The 23,019-nt window shown below is 49.2% G+C and overlaps 1 protein-coding gene across 2 annotated transcripts in view; it reads right to left on the minus strand.

The window, feature by feature from the left end:
• The window catches only part of EPHB1 (EPH receptor B1), a 357,658-nt gene that overhangs the window by 117,740 nt on the left and 216,899 nt on the right, over window positions 1-23,019 (minus strand). For both annotated transcript variants that reach the window (XM_004588331.3, XM_058657114.1), the window contains exon 4: window positions 469-624. In XM_004588331.3, coding sequence (XP_004588388.1) covers window positions 469-624 — 156 coding nt within the window. The remainder of the gene's footprint in view (window positions 1-468; window positions 625-23,019) is intronic.

Genomic DNA, 23,019 nt, shown 5'->3' on the forward strand with positions numbered 1-23,019 from the left:
TCAGAAGGTACTTCCACGGTCCTAGCACGTGGGCAGCTTCATTTAGTAGCTAAAGCAGGTCAGGTACAAAACAACTGGAAAGTTAATCAAGACCTAACAAGAGGAGAGCTTTATCCCTAAGAATTGAGGAAGGTTTCTTGGAGCCACCATATCTGGAATAGTTACTAACTGTAGCAACATCTTAATGGAGTTTGATTTTGCACTCCAAGAACTCTGTAGGCTGATACTTTAGCCATCTGATGAGCAATTGCTCTGCTGGTGTGACAGAAAGTTTGTCTCATTTGGAGAAAGAACATCATCTTGTACTCCTGAGTGAAGAGAAGGGTCCCATGCCTGCTTAGCACAAGAGCTGTCCATTTCAGCACCATGGTCAGCACTTTTGCTGTGCAAGAAATGAAGGGAAATGTCTTTCTTACCCTAGAAGATCTCCTTGTATAAACGCCTCATGCCAAAGGTGTCGATACTTACTGGTGCATGCCACTTCTGGGGGATCAAAATCTGCTCGGTAATAGCCGGTCCGGCAGGTACAGATAGGAGATGCCTCTGAAGGAGAGCGGCTGTTGGAGGGACAGTGGGAGCAGCCCTCAGCTTCCTGGTTGGCCTTGAACGTCCCTGCAGGACAGGCTGAAACACAAAGAGACCATGTGAGAGTGAGTGGAAGAGTGGCAACCAGAGGGCTTTCCCAGGATCTAGAGCATGAAAGATTTTGCCATCCCAAAAGGATACCCAGATGTCCCCTTGCAATAGGTGAGCACCTTACACTGGGAGCATCTCTACTCAGTACCTCCATATCTCCCAACAGCCTTAGTGAACGACACCTTCTTGGCACTAGTGGCCTCTCACTTCAATAATGATTCTTCCCTTTCAGGCGTGTCCAGAGATTGAATCAAGAAAAATAATCTAATGGGTAGCCCAGTTTTTGACCAATGCAATTCCCTGAAGGAATCCTGTCTGGCTAATGCAACTCCATGAAGGCATCTTGCCTTATGACCTTAGAAGAAAAGAATTCCTGGTGGATGGTCTGGACCCATTGCTCTCAAACACCAGGTGGCAACTCAGAGAATGACACTCTGAGACATATTTACCAGAACTTGTTATGAATGATGGCAAAAGATTTAAACGCTGAGTGATTCTTTAAAAGAGAAACTAACATGATTTCAAGGTTAATGCCTGAACAACATCATTCTCCCTTAATTGCATTTTGATATGCTTTCGGGAATGAGGCGAGGAAAAGATGGCTTTGCAGACAGCGTGCAAAGGAACATGCCATGAACTTGATATCATCTATCACATACATGGCAGTGGGAATGGTTGGAGCAGCTGGAACATCTCAACATCCACTGGAAGTTGCCTTCTATGTGGGGCTCCTCCTAGCGTCCCATGGGATCAGCTGACAGCCATGTCCTGCAAAATTCTGCCTCCCTGCTGTCCATCAGGTTTGACAATCTCTCCTCTACAGAGACCTCCAAATCCAGACACCTGTTCTCCTGGCTGACCCTCTAGAATACCAATCCTCTCTGCCCCACTGGCTGAGGTCCTGCACCAACATCTCAACCACTGCCTCTTCCTATCGCCAGAAAACCTGCTCTGACTTATCCTCGTCTGAGGCTGGGAAAACACCTTACTGCATTGTCAACTTGTTTGGCTTTATCCCAGCCCTCGCTAATTCACCTAGCACCAATCGCACACTGTCTGGGAAATGGACATGGAAATCAGAGGACAGTCAGGAGTGAGGAGTTCTTGATGCCCCACAGTCCCACCACGAGCACACAATGCGACTGTCGAATAGTGGGAATTCTCTTGCATTGGTCTCCGCTTACCTCAAGTGGATCTCCCCAAATATATTGCTCTCTCACTGAAAGTGCAGAGTATTCTTTAATATTAGTGGTAGTGACTATCCATTATTTCATCTTATGAAGTATTTTACAGGTACTATGCTACATCGTAATTATTATGATCTCCATTTTGCTAATGAGCAAAGTGGGCCACGTGGCACAGTGGAAGCAATGACAGTGATGGTGTAGATACAAGCTACTGAAGAAACACTGCCACTTTCCGGCGAAAACAAGAGGGAAGAACTATTTCCTTCTTTGTGAGAGTTTTCTAGCTCCACTGCTCACAGAAAGAGGGGAAAGGATTTCAAGTACTGTGGATGTGGCCTGGGGTGGGAGCCCATCTCAGATGTGAAGCAATCTGAAACAGAATGTTCTGGAATGACACAATGTGGCCTTGGGGCATCCAAGCTCAATGTGTTATGAACACCTATGACTTACAAAAGTATGTGAAAACATGGATCTAAAAAGTTAATTTCAGACCCGGTGCAATAGCCTTGCATTTGTCAGGATCCCATATGGGTGCCAGTTCATGTCCCAGCTGCTCCACTTCCCATCCAGCTCCCTGCTTGTGGCCTGGGAAAGCAGTCAAGGACAGCCCAAAGTCTTCAGATCTTCACCCATGTAAAGGACATGGAAGAAGCTCCTGCCTCCTGGCTTTGGATCAGCTCAGCTCCAGTCATTGGGGACACTTGGGACATGAACAGCAGACAGAACATCTTTCTCTCTGTATCTCCTTCTCTCTGTATATCTGCCTTTCCAATTAAAAAATAAATCTTTTTTTAAAGTTAATTTCATGTAGTATTGTACTTTCTCAAAAACTTCCTACATGGGATATAAATTGTTTTGCTATGCTTTAAACTGTATAGAATGGGAAACGGTAGAATTTACTCTCTAAGCTCAGTTGATGCACAAGAAACTACTCTGTAAACACACACAGAGTTCAGATCTTTACTAAGGCCCCACCAAGTCAAACACCCAAAAGGAAAACCTTCAGCAGCGTTTGGTTGACTGGTCTACCCTTCCAAGCCTGCTCAGTGAAGTCTTGCACTCTGTCTCCTTGCCTTGTCTTCCTCGTCTCCCAGGATGGCTGCTTGGCCCTGTCCGTAACAGACCCCAGCAGTCCCGGGCCCCACTCAGTTCTGGAGCTGAGGAACACACACAGGTCCAGCCAGGCGTGTGCAGCTGGGACTCAGAGGAGCTTCTGTGTGAAGTGGGGGAGGGAAGGGTTGACTCCTCTTGTGTCTGTCCCTGCGGCGCTGTAATTTCCTTAATGTATCCGTCCAAGCAGAACAAGGTGTTTTCACTTTCTTTGCAGCTCTTAAAAGCCTCCTCACTTCACATTTAATAAGTTAACAGCATAAACAATCACGCCAATGTCTACAAGTAGCAGAGGAACCGGGAAAGTGCCTTTCTGTGGAATTTCAGAAAGAAAAAGGCAGAGCTTTGCATTCCAAGGTGACCACAAGGGGGGCATGGGAAGGACATGGATCCAAGCTGGACTTTAAAGGAGAGAGGCTCAGAGAAAGTGGCTCTGAGGGAGGGAGGCAGGCAGGCACAGAATCCATCCTCCACGGAGAAACGCCAACGGGGCAGTGGCCGAAGGCCCTGGGAATTGATTGCTGGCCCCACCTGAGTGAACACCAGTGTTCATCTGTCGGAAAGATACCTGGATTTCTCCAATAACGCCATCAGAATTTAATAAGCTCAGGAGAAAATGAATGTGGCCTTAATGTGTGTAAAACAATGCTGATTTCTGTCCACCCCAACTTACGAACCCCCTCTAGAAAAGCAGACCTTCTTTACAGCAGCTTAATAATCCAGGTTGTAGGCTTTGGGTCTCCGTAGGCAAGTAAGTCCTGGAGCCAAATGGAAAGATGTTTCTGCTTAGATGATTTCTGATTGGGTTAGTAGATGAATCATTACATCTGCAAAAGGGATTTTAACTATAATACACAATGGATAAATCTCCTTGCTCTTCAGATTTCATAAGTTAATATCTTATTAAAAATCTGTGTGCAGGCATTCCCTGATTTACAAAGAAGCAAGAGTCCTAAATTTGTTTCTTAAACTTTAATATTGTAACTTGTAACCACACCTGCACTCTGTTTTCTCATGGAACTAGTGGCCAGTTCACACAGTCCTTTTAGCTCCTCTTATATCAGACAACACAAACATGAAATAGACATTTACAATATTTGATATGTCACTGGAAATTTAACATGGAAAAATCAAATAAGAAAACTAAGCAACCTCTTGAGAGGAAAAAAAAAAAGCAGCTTTAATTAGAGGTGATAAAATGGAATTTTGGGAGATTCTGGCATGGAACATCTAGGTCCAGGGAAGTAAATGTAGATGATCTTCTGGACCAGGTAGTTCAGCTGGGCATGAAGATTAGCTGAGGGACATCAGTGGGGGTTGGTGAGGACGGGCAGCCTGGAGGACGGCACAGCTGTCCAAGGTAACAGGCACCAGAGAGTCTCAACAAAGCTTCCCAGTCCTTTGGAGGAGGATAACACAGCTCTCTATTTTAATATTCCAAAATTCAGGCACTGCCTTTCTCTCCTGGGGAAATACAATTAGCACTGATATTAATGTTAGAAGCTCCCCCCCCCCCCCCCGCCGGCCCAGCGAAGGGTCAGGAGCATCTACACAAGGTGGGGAGGGGAGGGCAGAGCACAGAACGCCAGTTCTAATTCTTGCGTGCGCTAGCAGGTACACCATGAGACAACTCGTCCTGCCCAGAGTGGCATCAGGAGAAACGTTCTGTTGTGGTAGGTAAGAGGTGACAGTTAGGAGCTGGGAGGACAAGCAGGAAGACAAGAGGTGGCAGAACAGCAGGGCAAGGATGGAAGATTAGATTTGGAAGCACCCAGCCTAGGACCTAGGCAGAGAAAGCATCATTGCCACTCCAGAAGGGCCACATGCACCTGGCTGTGGGTTCCAGAAACACCCTTCCCAGGGGAGGCACCTGTACCCCAGAGGGCAGGGGCACAGCCCGCAACTGCTTTGTTTCCTTCAGGAAGACTGTCTGGCTCCCCCTATCACAAGCAGTCATACATCAAACTGAAAACTAGAAAGCTGGCAGAGGTACGGCTTGCAGGTGGCATCCCTCCCATCATCCCACCCCAGCCACATGCACCTGATGCCCAGTCCCTGGCTTCAGCAGATGAGGGGACGCAATCTGTACATCAGTCCCTAAGAGTGTATATTTCCCATTTGCCAGGCAACACACAACACATTTCCTTCCCCCTCCACACAGCAGGGGCTGGTATGCGTCACCTTTAGCTGGCGTCCAGAAGGTCACCTTGAAACGCCCACCCTACTCCTCCTCGAGCCTCGGCGAAGTAACAAATTACCTGCTGCTTACATGGCTCTCCAGCATGCCCCTCCCACCCACCGCCTGGCGGAGACTTCCAGTGACACTGAATCCATCACCTACAGTACTATTACTTTATAAAGAAACAGATTAAGTGTCTCATAAACAGTGCGGTGATTGAGATAATGGAAAGCGCCTCTCATCCCCGTCTGCAGCATCAGTGTACGAAGCATTTCCAAGCAGCCAGGAAGAGGAAATTAATAGAAGCAAGAGGGAATAACCACTTTTATGCAATTTCCTCAGGAGATAGTGGACCATCTAATCTTTATTGGGGCCCTTTAACCTGTCACTCAGCACGCACCAGAGCCGCTTTAGCTCCCACAATTTTTTCTTGATATCAAAGGAAGATAAGATGAAAACCTCAAAACATTATTTTATAATTTTCAAATGCGGAGGGTGCGTACTGCCTCGGCCCCTCCCCCCTCACCCACGGTCCAGGCCTCAGAAACCAGCATTTTCATGCAGCAGAGATGTGGGAGAGCTTAACTACTCCCCGCACACGGTCCAGAGGGTCAGAGCCATTCCGCAGGAAGGAAATCTCCCCTTGCATTTTAAATGTGACTCTTCTCTCCACCGCCGCCTTCTGTCCTCGCTCTTTCTTTTTAATAATCTGATTACTTCTCCTGATCTAATTTCTCCCCCAAATGAGTTTGCAAAGGTTCATGCCAATGAATATTCATCCCCTGCTTAAGAAGAGGGTACCGCTTTTTTCTCAAGACAGGTGCAGCCTGGCAGCTGGCTTGGGCAGGTCTGGGGCAACAAGGAGAGGGGCATGGCGGGTACTCCTGCCCAGGAGAGGAGGCAGGCTCACCACCTGGAGCCCACAGCTTCTCCAACCTCCCCTCTGGATCCTTGCTCTGCTCCCACTCTGACAGCGGCAGAAATCCTCTCAGCAGCTGCTAAGAACTGAAGGGTGGGTCTTGTGGAGGCAGCAAGACATTTCCATAAACCTGCCCAGGGCTGCACAGCTCTTGCTGGGGCCTTGTGTTCTCCACTGGGCATGGTATGAGGATCATTCCTGAGACCAAATGTCTCCGTGATCTCCACATCACTGACCACGGGCCATGGGACTCTTTGTCTACTCCCAACCACAGCCTTAGCGTTTCCAACATGGTTCTCCCTGAACAACCCCAGGAAGACCTAGGTTCTAGGGGAAGCATCTACTTTTTACATCCTTGACAATATGCTCAGAAAACAGAGCAGAGTTCCCAGGTATCCATTCATCCCTTCTAATACTAAACCAGTTGGTCATTTTTTAAATTTTCCTGTCCCTAGTACTAAGCATGAGTCTGAGACACGGACATACACACCTGACGCCTGTTTGAACCCAACAGTCACTGAAGGCCTGCTGTGATGAAGTCCAAACGACAAACAAGCACAGACATGAGTTCAACAGTGGGCACTCCTGACCAAGTGTGAATTCTTACCGATCTGCATGACATGTATTAAGGCACAAAGTTTTGATTAAACAACTCCACTTCTAAAGACTTCATCTAAAGAAAAAGCAACTAAATTTGTAGGAAAAAAATTTATATTCATGGATGCTTATTACAATGTTATTTAAAACAGGGAAGGAAGGTGTAGAGAGAGGTAGGGCTATGTGCTAGGCTAGCTCGCTGCTGCTGCTGTCTAAGCAGATTTAATAGCACTGTGAGTGACAGCCCTGCGTGTCACGATGCCTTCAACACTGCTCTGCTTCAGTGTGTCACCAAGAATGACACCCAAGTGTATGACACAGCTAAGTGTCCCATCTACACAGGCCATTACAGCTGCCACTGGCCCAGGGAGGCGAGAACTAGAGATCTATTTGGCTTCGTGTACCCTGGCTGATGGAGAAGTTAGAATGCCCAGCTACCACCCACCACAGCTCCCAGGAATAGTTTGTGCCTGGAAACCTCTGCAGCTCCTCAGTGGCTCCTTCTGAACCCACCTGTCCTTTTCTCAGGGACCCACAAGGGGCTCAGCTTGGTGAAGCAGAACCCAGAGAGGAACAGGGGATTGGAAAGATGCTCCAGCTTCTCTTTCTATGGTTATTCCCTAAAGCAAGAACCTTTAAGGTCAAAGGTTTAACTATGAAGGCATTCAGGGCAGTACTGTTTACAGCAGCAGAAAATGAGGAACAAGTTAGAGTTGCTAGAACAGACAGTGGCCAAAGAAACCACAGTGTATCCAATGACTGTGTTCAGGAAGGTGGGGCGCATTGGACTGGTGTCATCGCCCATGTTGGTAAGTGACAAAGCACTGTGGCCACTGGTGATGACCAGCTATGTCCCCAGTCACTGCAAGAGTGCTTCACTTCCTTAATAGAGACAGGGCAGCACTTGCGACACTGCAAACCAATACTGCATTAAAAAAAAATAGAAGGTATCTTGTCAAATAGCAGAAGGTCAGAGGGGATTTCTGGGAAAGACTGCAAGAACAAGAAGGCAGAGTGCAGTGGAGAGTGAAAGGTGGCTCAAGGGTGGCACCAAAGGGTCCCTTCACCCAAAACCAGTCTTCGTGTGCACACTGCACCCTGCATCCCCAGTGCTGCCTCCTCACTCATCACACTCTGTGTAGGAGAAAGGAGCCCTTCCCCGGGGTGGACATCGTCTTGTTCACTCAACGGGCATCAGACACTCTACAGGTCAGAAGAGGGCATCTGCACAGCGGTGAGGGCAGGAGCAAGGCTGGCAGACGTGGGCAGCACCCCACTCAGAGGCAGCAAACAGCCAGGGGAAGAAAGATTAGGCTCTCAGAGTTTCTCCTTAAGAAGAGTCGATGTCACAGCCAGGCAGCATAGGAACAAGCTTTCCAAGTCCAGAGCAGGACAACCAGGAGGTGGAGAATCCACACTTGGGCTGGGGGAGGAGCAGGTGAGCTGACAAGCAGGCAGAGACCTTCAACAGCAGTGAAGGAAGAGGGGCCCCAGAACTAAGCAGAGAGGAAGAAGAGAGCCAGATCACTGCGGCCACCCCAGGGGCCCCCACCCAGGGACTGCAGGGGTGCCAGGCCTCGGCCCATTGCTGCAGCTCGAGCAAAGGAACCCTCAGCCATCCCTTTTCCAGGCCCTGCCTCCACCTTCGCCAGAGCCAGGCTGCCAATGTTCTAAAAACACCATCGGTCTGGTGGCTTTGGGCAGCAGGCGAGAGGGACATATGCTGGCAGTCATGCTGCTGCCCACGTTTTCAAATGGAAACGTGCAGCCTTTGAGCAAAACCTTTTTAAGCACTTCCCCTGACACAGACCTTATTAGATTCTGTTAAAAAAAATAATAATAACTAAGTCCTCAAGATAACTGAAGGTGACTTCTCTCTGTGTTTCCAAAGGCCAGACAGTGGTGAGGAGCCACTGAGGGCTTCTCACCCCAGAGGGACAAAAGAGGCACCACAGTACACGCAGATAAGTGGGTTGGCTGGGTCGTCACATGCAGAACGGCTCCACTTTCACCTGCTCCCTCTGCTTTTCATGGAGCCTGGAGGAGAAAGTAAAACCAAACCAGCCACTGTGTCTGGATGCATCACACAAATCTCACTTCTCCTACGAAATGCTGACTCAGCAAATAGAATTCTAGGGAAAGTCATTATCGCTCTACCCTTTCCCTGCACATCCTCAATGCAGGTCTGTCTTTAGTCTGGGAATCACAGATAGGGTGAGGAGGAAACAAAAATCTTCAAAATATATTAGGAGTTTGTTAGCCAATACCCAGTTGTGGTCCTACCACCATCTCTACTCTCCCACCATGGCAGACATCACTAATCAGCTTTCACACTCGCTTTCACTCAACCCAGAACCTAAGCTCAGACCCTTCAGCAACAATATCCCGGACAGCCACAACCCCTTGACTGAAGATGGAAATTGGCATGTGGCAGAATGAGGACAGGAAAAACGAGGCCCAGAGAAGACCATTGCTGACCTCAGCAAGAGTCAGGACACATCACAGGGCCAGTGTCTGAGCCACCTGCCCTGTGGCCCCATGATCGGACCAGCCTACTGCAGCTCAGCCACTCCCACCTGCCTCAATCACTGCGCTCCATCTCTTCTTCGACGCCAGCTCCAGCACACAGCCTCCCCTCCAAGGGGGATGTCAGGACATCTAATTCTTCTCCCCATGGGTGGCAGGGAAAAGCTGCATTATGTGTAAGGTAAGTGGAGCTAAGAGGTGCTGCATCTTGGCAGAAGGTCAAGTGCTGCATATGTATAATATAAGATTAAGATTTCCTCCCCCTTCTGCGCTGTTCTTGATAAAATAATTTTGCTGTGACCTTTACAGAAACCCAGGAGTAAAAATGGGCACCGCAGAATTTCCAGCTTCTCCCCAGGTCACAAAGTCACAAAGACACCAATCTGTAGCGCTGCTGCACAGCATTCAGGCGTGACGGTGAGCCAAATGAATGACTTTTTTGTTGTTGTTATTTTTGTTTTTACATTTCGGCAAGAACAGAACTAAAGCTCGGAGTCTAAAATTCTCAAGCTGAATTACAGCTCACAGGTGAAGGGCAGGAGCCCGGGATTGATCAGAGAAAGGAACCGTTCCCCCACACTGCCTTTGCTGCAACTGTGCAGCTTTGGACACGTGGCCGACAGGTCTGTGGGACAGAATGTCACAGGAAAAAAGCCACCCCAGGTCACGCAGGAGATCTCAGTCAGATCCAACGGGTTGTGCCACCCCCTTCACCCAGGGTGGGTGCTTAGCCAGCTCTCGGCTCCTAACTTGCAGTGACCACAGACAGAGCAATTGCAAGAGTCAACTACAGAACAGTTAGGTTATCTTAAGTAATGATCAAGATGGAGATCAGAAGGCCATGTTCATCTCCAAAGAGTATCCTAGGGGGAGTGGACAACAGGCAGGACATCGGCACGAGCTGCATCTCCCCAGCAGCAGGCAGGCAGTGTTAGATTCCACAGCATCTGCCGTGTGAGCTTTGCTCAGGATCTCACCCACTCTGGGCAGCCTAGAGCAGAGGATGCCCCCACTCCTACACAGCTGAGCCAGCCCAACCCTAGGTGCTGGGCCCCGAAAGCTATGTGAATGGAGCGCCAGGAACTGTCCATCAGAGCAGTGGGTATGGGTAGGAAGGGAAAAGGCTTGAGTTCTCTGAGTGACCATTTTATTCCCAGACACCAAGAGATAATTTCTGTGTCCCCCAGATTTGCAGCTTCCTTACATGAACATTAGCGTCGCCCACGGCCTTCGGGTTTGTCAGTTAAACATGATTAAGGGAGAAGCTGGCAACAGAGACCAGAAGCGTTAAGGGTGCACTTAGCACTTAGATCTCGGCGTGCACTTACGGGAAGTGCAAGCTGATCAACAGACGGCACCACGTCAGAGCGGGCCAGCAACAGAGCAGCAGGTGCAGACGCAGGGCCAAGCCCAGAGGGATGTGGAGGGATGGAGGCAGGTCCTGCTGAACAGCTCCAGAAAGGCTTTCCCCAGGGCACAAGTCCAGGGCTGACGGAATGAAAGCTGAACCCCATGCTGGTCCCTTGCTGCTGAAGAAATGGCTTGCCCTCCCTCATGCATCCTCACTCACTAGGCCTTCGGGGTCAGACCAGCAATGCGCTCTTACCAGCATGTCCTGCAGAGCACAGACGGGTAGGATGTGGAGCCAGTCTGGGAATTGAACACAGGTGCCTGAGTCCAGAGATTTATGAAACCAAGCAAATGTACTCAGAATCAACAAAAAGCTGTATGTATCCTGTTCAGCATAAACTGGGGCAGGCATAGTGGCACAGCGAGTTAAGTCACCATTTGAAAGGCATTGCATACTGGAGTGCTGGTTTGAGACCTGGCTAACTCTGCACTTCCAACCCAGCTTTCTGTTGTGCCTGGGAGGCAGCTCGTGATGGATCAAATACTTGGGTCCCTGCCGCTCACCCACGAGATCCACATGGCATTCTTGGTTCTAGCTTTGGTCTGGCCTAGCCCTGGCTGTTGCAGGTATGTGGGGACTCAACCAGCATAGGGGATATTTTTCTCTCTTTATCTCTTTGCCTTTCAAACAAATGAATAAATCATCCTTAAGAAGTGATGCCAATATGACTTTACGAGGAGTACCAAGTTCAGTTACAGATCTTACAACTTAGAGTCAGGGAGAGCACACATTCTACGAGCCCTCTTTTCCTCAGATGTGAACATAGAGCCAGCCATAGCCCTGTGTCTTACAGCTGCTCTAGAGGACTAAATGAGATAATAAATAGAAAGTTTTTGCACAGTAATGGGCATGTAATAACTGCTCAAGGAGCAGTTCATATTTTTTAAAGACTTACTTATTTTTATCAGGAAGTCAGATACACCAAGAGGAGGAGAGACAGTGAGGAAGACCCTCCACCCCCTGCTTCACTCCCCAAGTGGAGGTGAGCCAATCCGAAGCCAGGAGCCAGGAGTCTCCTCTGGGTCTCCCAAGTGGGTGCAGGGTCCCAAGGCTTTGGACCGTCCTCAACTGCTCTCCCAGGCCACAAACGAGGAGGAACGTGGGGCCACCTGGACATAAACCAGTGCCCATACTGGATCCTGATGGATGCAAGGTGAGGACTTCAGCCACTAGGCTACTGATCTGGGCCTGAGCTGTTCATATTTTCTATTATCAAACGAGAATATATCCATCGTAAACCATGTGTCATCATCTTGCTAATTTTTTTATTTTTCAAAGTCAACATTTGCCCCACCACTTGGGATGGTGCCATAAAGAACATTTCCAACGGAAGGGCGCTGGCTTGAGCCACCAAGATCTGGATAGAGAAGCAGAAAGAGTATCATAGATGAATTCTGGCTGTGTCTTGACTGTAACCTTCAATGGAAAAAGCTAGCGTTTCTTCTATCCTTCCTTATTCTTCCTGGTGGAAAAATGACCCTGACAGCTTGAACTCGAGCAGCCATCTTGGACTGTGAGGTGGAAGCTGCAAGCCAAGGTTTTAACAGCAGCAAGAAAGATATCCTTAGGTCTCCAGCATTCCCAGCCTGGACTTGGTTTGCATGGGAGTAAGAACACGTCTTACCTTCTAAGAATCACAACAATCTTCCTACATTTCTTCATTTCTCACAGACAAATGTGATCCCCACATACCATTCGTGTCCAAATGAAAGTATTTAAAAATCCTGTAGCATGTCTACCTTGCTGAGAGAGACACTGAAGTCCTGAGAGCTCGACCAGCATTCCCCAGTGGACCTAGGCTCCTTTTTGGCTTCTAAACAGATGCTGTGTATAACTGCTCCTTGGATATGTCCCCCACAAGGGTGGGGGCAGTCTGCTGAGCATGCACACTTGGGCTCAGAGACTCGCACGAGCTCCGGTGAGAGGCTTAGGAAAGGGACCAAAAGCATTCCTTTTCTGCCCTACTTTCTCTGCCTCCCAAGGAACGGAGAAAAACCCTGTAGCCTATGCGGTATGCTGGTCTGAGTCCCTGCCTGTCTGGTTGCCTGGCCGGATGTAAAAACATGATGTATGCATGCGGTTGCTGGATATTCCGCAGAGGCCTGCTCTGAAAGGCAAATTCATCTTCCAGTGGTTCTCGTTACACAAAGCAGAATGAAGACAGGGTCAGTGCTGGGGGGAATTTGCTGAATTCTCCAGAGGCAGCTGGGCAGCAGAGTGGGCAGCAGCACTCACTGCTCCAGTGCCTTATAGGTGCCAGCTTTCTGGAAGGCATGATGTTTGCAGTTTAGGGACACCTGTGATTCTCATGCTTGCTGGCACTCCAGCTCACATCTGCTCCACAAGCCCTCGCACACATCCCAGATAACTCTGGGATGAGATGCTGGGGTCTGCCAGCATGAGGGGCACGGAGCAGAGTGCCAGCTGAGGCTACCTCAGTGAGACCTGGAAACCATCCTCCACCAGCTAATAATCGTACTTTTCCTATGAAACTTCATTACCAAATCCCCCCCTCCGTAGCATTTCTGCACACAGCATTCGTTGGCTAATAACCAAGGTAAAGGTCCATAAAACAATATGGCTTCCATGTAACATGTCGTCCTCCTCTTTCTCAGTGAGAACCCAGAATTCCATCAGAGGAACAGAAGCAATTTGCCAAAGATGTGTCAGTTATTTTGAGGTGACAGGTATTCGATTCCCAAATTCATCAGCGGGAGCTGAAAGCACACTGGTTCATCAAGCAAAGCACATTTTCAGAAGTGCTCTCTCCATCCGGGAATCAGGTCATAATGGCAACACCAACACCTTCACAACCAAAAGAAAATTTTTGTTCCAGGAAATGAAGGGGCTTTGGACACATTCCCCGCTCATGTGCTCTCAGATAGATCGTGTTGGTTGGCTTCTGAAACAGTGAAGACACTGACTAGATGTTTCCCATTTTGCAAGAGGAGAAACCCAGATTCTTAACCGAGAATCTCAGTGACTTGGGTTAGCAAACCATGTCAGAGGCCAGGAAAAAAGATGTAGTAACTCCTTCACAGTGGGACTTCTCAAATTGTGCTTCCAAACCCTGGGCTCACCACTCTGGCTCTTCCAGGCAAGGTTTGCTGGAGTCCCCGGCACCAAAGAACACGCAGCATAGTGGGAGAACTGAAGGCTAACTCTCATGACAAAGTGGTGTGTGGCTATGGAAAGGGGCATGCGTGTAGGGGAAGGAAAACAGTCTCTTTTCTGTGTTTGTTCTTTCCTGTAGGTAAAGAACAGGAGTTTCTTTGGTAGACACGCTACTAAAGAAGGCATTGCAGGCAGAGGAACATGTACATGAAGAGTCAAGGCAGAAGAGTCAAGGATGGCTGCCAGCTTGTTAAGTGACCTTGCCGTATGGCCATCAGCAGCCCAAGTCAGACAGGAGACTTTATCCTTGGAGAAAGAGACATGGGTCATTCCAAATGGGCTAGAACATCTTGAGGCAAGCAAGGATATCACAACGGTCTCAAAGCCAGTAAGAATTACGGACGTGTTTCAGGGACCCCTCACTCCACTGAGTCTCTCTCAAGGAGCGTCTACCTGTTTCTGCACTTTCCTTCCTGCCCACCTCCCAGAGGCCATCAGATGGCACACGGGCCTAGCTGATTCTGGATGGACAAGCGTGGCCAGCTCAGTTTGGGACGGGGTTACATACACTCCTAACCTGATATAGGTGCTTTCTGCCCCATCCCCCAACAAGTCTGTGTGCATGTTCGTGTGACTTGTCCAGAGGAGAACAACAAAATGTAAAAGTGCCCTTGTGTGGAAGGGGAGTAGGCGGGAAATGTCTTCCTTCTCTCAGAGGCCCTGGCCTTTCCTCCAACCACATGCTGAGTTCTTTCTCCAGGGAAGGCCTTCTTTCTGTTCTTGATCAGGGCTGCACTGGAGTCCTTCGCAGAGCCCACTGTGGATTTATGATTTAATTTGTGTGTGTGTGGCACTAAGAAATGATTAAAGACCATCATTGCAAACCTATAGCACTCCCATGGGGAAGAGAAGTGGGTCGGAAAAGAAGCAGGTATTAGTAATACGCCAAGATGGATGGGTGACAGGGGACGACAGACACCTGTGGAAGACAGGGGCCAGAAGGGCAAGGCCTGAGGTTGTCTCAGCACCACGAGCTTGGTGTGTGTTCTGGGAAGTCCTGAACAATACCCAGAGGCCTGAGTTCCTTGGAACAAGAGAGGTGCCACCCACAAAATGCGGGCTCCATGCCTGGTCTTGGACTCCACTCCTTTGCATCTTTATAAGCTCAGTGCAACACCCCAGCGCCCAGCATTGGGTGGTTCTAGGCAGAGGAAGTAAAAGCTCATCAGAATCTTAGCCTCTCTCACCTGCCACAAGTCTGCCACCCCATCCCTGTCCCAAGCTCTGTCTGTGCTGACATAGACTAGAAACTCATAGGCAGGTGTCCTAAATTACCTCGATATCACCTCCAAGTCAACAGCCAAATGTCACACTGTGCCGATTTACAGGGTGTGCCTATAAAGTTCTGAGACCAGGTAATGAGCTTAGGAGGATAACTTGGCTTCCCTCCAGGCACTTCTTAAAGTTGGGGCTGTAACTCAAGGATTCCTTGTGTTAATCAACTAAGTCTTGGCCCACGCCCATAGGGAAAGCTGGAGGCTTCAGAACACTCAGTGCAAGACACAGCAAGTCACCTTCGGCACCTGAGCTCCATCACCAGTTCCTGCACCCTTGCAATGTGTGAGGCTGCGGGAGAGTTCTTTCGCAGCCTCTCTGAGTCTCCACTGGCCTGTCTGTGAAATGAGGATGAGAGGGGTATGTGAAGAACTCCCTCACCCTGCTGTTGACTTGTATGTGAGCAATGCAAGGCTTGATAACAATGTGGTTTACTTATTTGGGTAGCGGAGTGAAAGAGCAAGAGAACAAGAGATCTCCCCTGCCTTAGTTTAATTTCACAATGCTGCAGCAACCAGGATGGACCAGCCTGAAGCCAGGAGCCAGAAACTCCATCTGTGTCTCCCCAGGGAAATGCAGGGACCCAACTACTTAAGCCATCATCTGCTGACTCCCGAGTGCATTATCAGGGAACTGAATTGGAAGCAGGTGCCAGAACCACACCACTGGAATGCCGGGTCACAAACAGGGACTTCATAAACTATTAGGCACTAGAACTATACTAAGGGATGCAGGGTCCCAAAGGGGTTTCCTATGCTGTTCCACAATGCCTACCTTTGGTGTTAGGCTTCATCACAGCTCTCAGGGCTATTTTCAAGGTCTCTCCAAGATCCATCATCACAAAAGATACTTTGATCTGATTTTTTTTAAGATCCTCTTATTCTGAACAGAAAATCCAATGGCAAGTGTACATTCTCATTTGTTCTACAGAATTTCTTCGTAGAAGGGACTGGGCTGGCATTGTGGCATAGTGGGTAAAGCTGCCATATGTGACTCTGGCATCCAATCTGGGCACTGGTTCAGGTCTTGGCTGTTCTACTTCCGATCCAGTTCCCTGCTAATTGTGCCTGGAAAGGCAGAATAAGATGGCCCAAGTGATGGGGCCTCTACACCCTTTTGGGGAACTCCGATGAAGCTACTGGCTCCTGGCTTCTATCTGGTCCAACTCTGGCCATTTAGTCTTCCGGGCAGTGAACCAGGAGATGAAGACATTCTCTCTCTCTCTCTCTTTCTCTCTCTCTCCTTCTCTAATAAATAATTCTTAAAAATGCAAAGTAGAAAGGGATAGTGAATGGCCATGTGGAACCCATAGAAACTTCTGGGAAGAACTGAACTTCAGGGCACCTTGGTAGTTCCTGAGTGTGGTTCACCCTCCGGAACTGCACCTGCTTCCTCCATGAAATGAAAGGCTGGACTGACAAATCGATCACCTCCTCTCCTACACCTGCTTGCTGCGTGTCACATAGCCTTCCCTTAGCCAGTCAACATACACGTTTATTACTGAGGACCCTGTGTAACATACAGGCCAGCCAGCCAGTCTTGGAGCTCTCCACCAGCTGCAGGGAGCTGATCGAGCCAGGAGCACCGTCTTCTGCATGCAGGTTTGTACAGCTGGGAAGGGTGGCACGCCCAGAAACCGGAGCCGGTACTCAGCCAGCGTGTCCACAGCACAAGGTGGAAATGGCTCATCTGGACTTGGGCCTCCTGGAGAGATTTCCCCATTAGTCTGCAGGACTTGGCCATCAATAATGATCCCAACCGTAATGAAGACAAATATTTTGCAATGAGCTGTCGCTTTTTCACATAGGAAAAAGCTATTGAAATTAAAGACAATTTGCACTCCCTCTCCTTTATGGTTTTTCTTTCATTTTTCTTAGAATATCTCTGTGCTAAAAAACTAATCTATTCCTGAACAGGCAGGCAAAGAGTGAACCAACAATGTTTCTACCCACTGCCTCCAGAGCTAGTTCACCTACAGTCACCACAAACATCCCCACCTGCGCATAGCAAGAGAGGGGCCCAGGGAAGCCAGAGGTCAGAGACCACACCCATCCCCAGGTCAGGTTCCCTGGGCAGCTGGTAGGGCAGTGGAGTAAGAGGGGACAGAGCACATGGAAGACTCACTCAACTTTTACTGTTATTTTTAATGTGTAGACTAATTAACTTGACGCACAGGGCACTAAGTTTGCATACTACACAAAATGTAAGGCTCCAGTTAGGGAAACAGAACAGCAGCAGAAGGCTCCCACCTCCCGTGGTGTGGGGGTCTGTTGATAAGGGGTCTGTGTGCACGGCCCACATCCCAAAGCTTTCCTCTCCTCCCACCTCATGGTGCCATCTGCACTCTGTGCTTGCCACACCCCCTTCTTCTTATCTGCGTCTTGGCGGGACCTTCGACTCCTCAGCTCCCTAAATTGCCTGACGTCCACCTGCCTTCTCTGCGGACCTGCCAGTGAGAGCATACTCCCTGAGGTCTGGTGTGCCCTTTCTTCCACCCAGCCCTGGGTCCTGCCCTCCTTGGAAGTGCAGCCCAAGGCCTTGATGTGGCTTCTCTGCAGCCCCCTGGGATGGAATCCCAGGTCCCTCCCAGTCCCTCCTCCCCAGTACTGTCCCCGGTGAAGGTGCCGAGACATGGCCTGTCAGCTCTCTCTGCTCACCCACCCGGACTGCCCAAGGACCTCCTACCCCTGTTAGAAGTGTCCAGGGCCCTTCTGCTGGAAGCCCACTCTAGACTCCACCTGCAGCCTCCGCGGAGTCTCCCAGCTGGGTGTGACTGTCTGCTGCCTCCCCCGCCAAGCTGTTGTCCATGTGTGTGTTTGCCTGCCAATGCCTGCACAGTGCTCATGGACATGTGTGGAGCAACTGGGTATAGGCAAGACAGACTTTTAAGAGCTCTGCCTTTTCTACTTCCCCTCACTCTGTGACTGCTGGGGTCACCAAGGCTTCGCTCCCATGATCCTACTCTCTGGAGTGCCCTTCTCTCCCACCTTTAACCCGGAGGACTTATGCCCTCCTCCCTGGGGCTCGGCGCACCTGCCAGCTCATGCACAGTGTCCCTTGGCTCCCCAGAGGCATAAAGTTCTCTTCTCCAGAATGACCCAAAGTACCAGACATGTAGAATGTGGATTACAAATCCTCATCCCAAACCTAGGGATGAGTCACAGCCTTGCCAAGCCTCAGTTGCCACAGCTCTGAAGCAGGCAGAAGCAGTGGCCACCTGGTGTAGCTGCCGACTACTCACCGTGATGATGACCAGTACTTGGAAGCACTTGGAAGAGTCCACTCGTTGTCGATTGGTCTCTCACTGAGCCACAGGCTCCAGGGAACACAGGTTACGCCCAGACAGCCTTCCTACACTTCTGTGCCCAGGGTCCTGCCCAATGCAAGTGGCTGTCCAGGCACTTACTGAACTGGGTTCATTGTAAGACTGACCTTTGGCTCTCAGGGCCACCCTCTGGTGACCCCCTACAATCTTCCCAGGGCCTGTCTTTTGGTCCTAATTCACATTTTGGGGTCTTTTGGGGGCAAAACAGGATCTTGTAGAAGTGTTCAAGTCCCACCCACCTGACCACTCAGCCATGTTGGGAGAGTGCATTTCCTGCTCCGCAGCGCTGGTCGTCTGCTGGGAGCTCCTCGCTCCTGCTGCTGCTCCGTCTGCTACCCAGGGAAGCAGCGTGGGCTTCTTCCTCCTCCTCTTCCTCCTCTTCCCTCTTCTGCTGCACTCCCCCTGTGCCCAGGAGTTGTGCCACTTGAACTACAGAAATGGAAGGAATTGCTGCTTGTCTGGGATTGGGGTGGGAGTATTTACTGATTATCAGTAGTCACAAAGGACCTTACTGGGATAATGGAAATAGCTTCTTTTCCTTTTTAAGATTTTATTTATTTACTCAAAATGCAGAGTTAGAGAGAGAGAATTTCGCATCTGCTGGTTCATTCCCCAAATGACCACAGCAGCCCGTATTGACTCAGGCCAAAGCCACGAGCCAGGAGCTTCTTCTGGGCCTCCCACATGGATACAGGGACACAAAGAATTGCATCACGCTTAGCTGCTTTCCTGGGTACATTAACAGGGAACTGGATCAAAAGTGGAGCAGCCAGGGCTCAAACTGGTGCCCATAAGGGATGCTGGAACTGCAGATAGAAGCTTAACATGCTACATGTAGAACTGGCCCCTGATGGAAATAGTCTTAAATGGTGTTGTGGGGGTGATTATGCAGCTCTATAAATTTACTAAAAGCCATCAAATTATATACTTTACAATGAGTTTTATGATATGTTAATTATATCTCCATAAAACTACTTAAGTAAAATAAATTTAAGAAAGAAGGGAGAGATGTAGATTCAAGAAAGTGCTTTGCCAAAGGGACCACCCAGGATAGGGGGAGAAGGGGAGTGCTGCCACATCCCTGACCTCCTTAGAACAAGCACTCTGGTGAGCTCTGCTCTGCACAGTGGGGGAGGCCTCCATCAGCACGGCCTGGAACCAGGCTGCTGTTCCTGACGGAGATGGTAGAGAGCTGGGCAGGGTGCCCGCCAGAAGGTCCTGAGCACCCACAGGGCTGTGCTCCACCTTTTCTCTTCAGCTTAGTTACGATTCCAGAGCTCTGATTACCGAAATCACACAATCATGGCTCTGCGGTGTGTGTGTGTGTGTGTGTGTGTGGCTGCGTGTAAACTACCACTCCTATGGAGCCACTGTTGAATAAGGAGATGAGGCAGGAGAAAGCAGGGTGGCAGGGAGACAGTTTGGCATCTAGGCTTTGAGTGCCAGTGAAGATGGCTGGAGGGCACGGCTGGAAAGGCCTTCCCTCAAGTCCAGTCTGGGATCAGCTACTTCACTTTCCTGGACTTTGGTTTCTGCACCTATCCAGGTGCCTACCTGCTGAGCCAGGAGGGCATCCACTATGATGGTGCTGCTGAGTCTTTAGCACCATGTCTCACCCACCAAAAGTGCCATTTGGCTGTTCTTGTTCTGCATGGTTACCGTGTTGTTCTGCCTTTTCTGGAAAGTTTACGGATTCAGTCAGTATTTGCTTACATTTGGCTCTTTCATTTAGCCTGGCACTTTTGAGGTTCATCTATGTGGCAGCATATACTAGCATTTTATTCCTTTTTAATTTCTTAAATAATTTTTTTTTAAATTTGAAAGGCAGATGTTACAGAGGGAAGGAGAGACACAGAGAGGGAATCTTCCACCCATTGGTTCGCTCCCCAAATGACTGCCGTGCCTGAAGTGGGGCCAATCCAAAGCCAGGAGCCAGGAACTTCCTCAGGGCCTCCCACATGAGTGTAGGGGCCCCAGGTCTTGAGCCATCATCAGCTGTTTTTCCAGACTATAAAAAGGAAGCTGAATCAGAAATGGAACAACCAGGACTCTAACCAGCGATGCCAATACTGTAGGAATGGGATGCCAATACTGTAGGAATGGGATGCCAATACTGTAGGAAGGCTTAGCTTCCTGTGCCATAGTGCTGAGCCCCTATTTCAGTTCTTTTTATTAGCGAATGGTATTCCATGGTGTGGAATGTACAGCATGAGCTTATCCACTCACCAGCTGTAAACAACTGGATGATCTGTTTTGTGACTCATATGAATGACTGTTCTGTGAATATCTATGCAAATGGTTTCATAAACATGTTCTCATTATCTCGAGTAGAAACCTAGCAATGAAATTTCAATGTCTTTTGGAAATTCATGCTTAACTGACAAAGCTGCCCAACTGTTTTCCAAAGAAGTAGAACAGTTTTACATTTGCACCAGTATTGTACAGGAAAGACTTCTATTTCTGAATTAAGAATTATATACATTCTAGTATGTATGAAGTAGTATATTACTGTGTCTTTATTTGCATATCCTTACTAATGATAATGAGCGTCTTCTTGCGTGCATGTTAATAATTTGTGTGTCTTCTTCACTGCAATGTCTGCCCAAATGTCTTGCACATTCTTAAAAGGAGTTGTTTGACTTCTTATTCTCATGTTGCAAGAGTTCTTTCTATATTTTGATCACATCAGTTACATGATGTGCAAATATTTTCTCCAAGTCTGTGCCATGCCTTCTAAATGTCTCAATTTCTCAATGGATTCTTCTGAAAAAAACAACAGCTTGAATTTTGGTAAAATCTAATTCCCAACTTTTCTTAGGGATTGTGTTTTTGCAGTCGTTATTGAAAGGTCACAACTCGGAAATCACTGCCCAAAGATCACAATTTCTTTTTCCCAGAATGCTATGTTTTTGTGCTTCAATTTGGCTCAGATCCCCCTTGAGTTAAGGGTTGTGTGTGGTGTGAGGAAGGGGTCTGAGCTTGTCTTTCCTGCATTTCGAGCTGACCATCCTGACACTTCTGTTCCTCAACAGGTCACCAGGAGTCCACCTCTGGACATGGTGTTCAACCACCGACGGGACATAGGATCCACATCTTCATGCATCCTCAGCCGCCCCACAGCATCAAGGAGGAGAGCCTGGAGCCCCCATTGAGTGAACCCCTTACAGGTACAGAGTTTGCCCTCACTTTTAGACAGGCTGCGTGCTGTTCACACTCAGTGAGATTTAGCTGATGGCAGTGACGGAGGCCCTGTAAGGCCAACCTGGTGGAAGTGGGAAATGAGTCTCCTGCCATCTGCTCCTTCTTTCCCACCACAGAGGGGCTGACAAAAGCAAGGGTTGCTTCCCTTCCAGGGGGTAAACAAAGCTCCAGCAGCCACAGCTATTGGCAGCCTCTGTCAGGAAGCAGGGCAGAAACATTTCATCATCTCCAGACATTTCAGCAGGTCCACACAAGCATCCGATTAACGGATTCTCTCCCACAGGGCTTGAGTCGCAAGTTGCCAGAGGTGGGGAAATGGGGACCTGTGACAGAGGGCAGAAGGCAGACAGCAGCTCAGCCGCAGGCCGGCGCATCACGAAGCTCACACACGCTGGCACACATTCCCAGGCAATCTCTCAGAGCAGCAGACAAGAGCAAAGATGCCAGTGAACGCTGCCACCCTATGTGTCTCAATTCCCACGTGGACAGTGCTGCCAGGGGGGCTGGCAAGGGGCGCTTCAGGGAAGGCAGTGGTGGCAGGTTGGCGGAAGTGAATGAAAGTGCCATGCAGCCCCAATAGGAAGCGCAGGGTCTGTGGGGGATGGCTCCAACATGGGTTCACTCACCATGCTACAGGGCCAATACTCTGAAATGGCTTCCTGCACCTAGCAGCCATGCTTCCCTCCTTTGGGGACCACCAAACATTCCCAGAAATCCTTCCTGTCCAGGTAGGCACCTGCTGCTGCTGTCACACTCATGAAAAGTGCTGAAGGAAAGCACACAGCACAGCAGGAGAACGCCAGATGCCTCTCTGTTGGAGCAGCTGGCTGGATTGTGTGCGCTGGGTACTCACCCTGGCCCACAAGCATCCTCCACCTGCTGCCGCCTGATCTGCCCTTTATTCATCACAAGGAGTCAGGAGGACGGAGAGTTCTCCAACGGGCACGGTGATGGTCTTGGACCAACCCTACCAGTTCAGATGGAGAAACTGAAAATCAGAGACAGGATGAGTGGCCCCAGGCCACAAGACGGGAGCCTGGATCCAACCCAGGGCAGTGCCAGTGCTTCGACCCACGACCTGCCTCTATCCACGTGGGAAACGCAGCAACAGGATTCAGTAATAAAATCATTCATGACCGAGTTTAGCAACAAATGAAGAAATTCATTCCAAAAAGTGGAGCCTGGGTTGCCTTAATTCAATAAGACCATAGAACATTAAGAAAATATTCCAGGAGCAGAATTAACCCTATAATAAAATCATGCAGTAGGGTCCGGTACACTGGCCTGGCAGCTAAAGTCCTCACCTTGAACGCGCCCGGGATCCCATATGGACGCCAGTTCTAATCCCAGCAGCCCTGCTTCCCATCCAGCTCCCTGCCTGTGGCCTGGGAAAGCAGTCAAGGACAGCCCAAAGCCTTGGGACCCTGCACCCATGTGGGAGACCCAGAAGAAGTTCCTGGCTCCTGGCTTTGGATCGGC

Source organism: Ochotona princeps, chromosome 30, assembly GCF_030435755.1.
Source record: "Ochotona princeps isolate mOchPri1 chromosome 30, mOchPri1.hap1, whole genome shotgun sequence".
Classification (NCBI taxonomy): Eukaryota; Metazoa; Chordata; class Mammalia; order Lagomorpha; family Ochotonidae; genus Ochotona; species Ochotona princeps.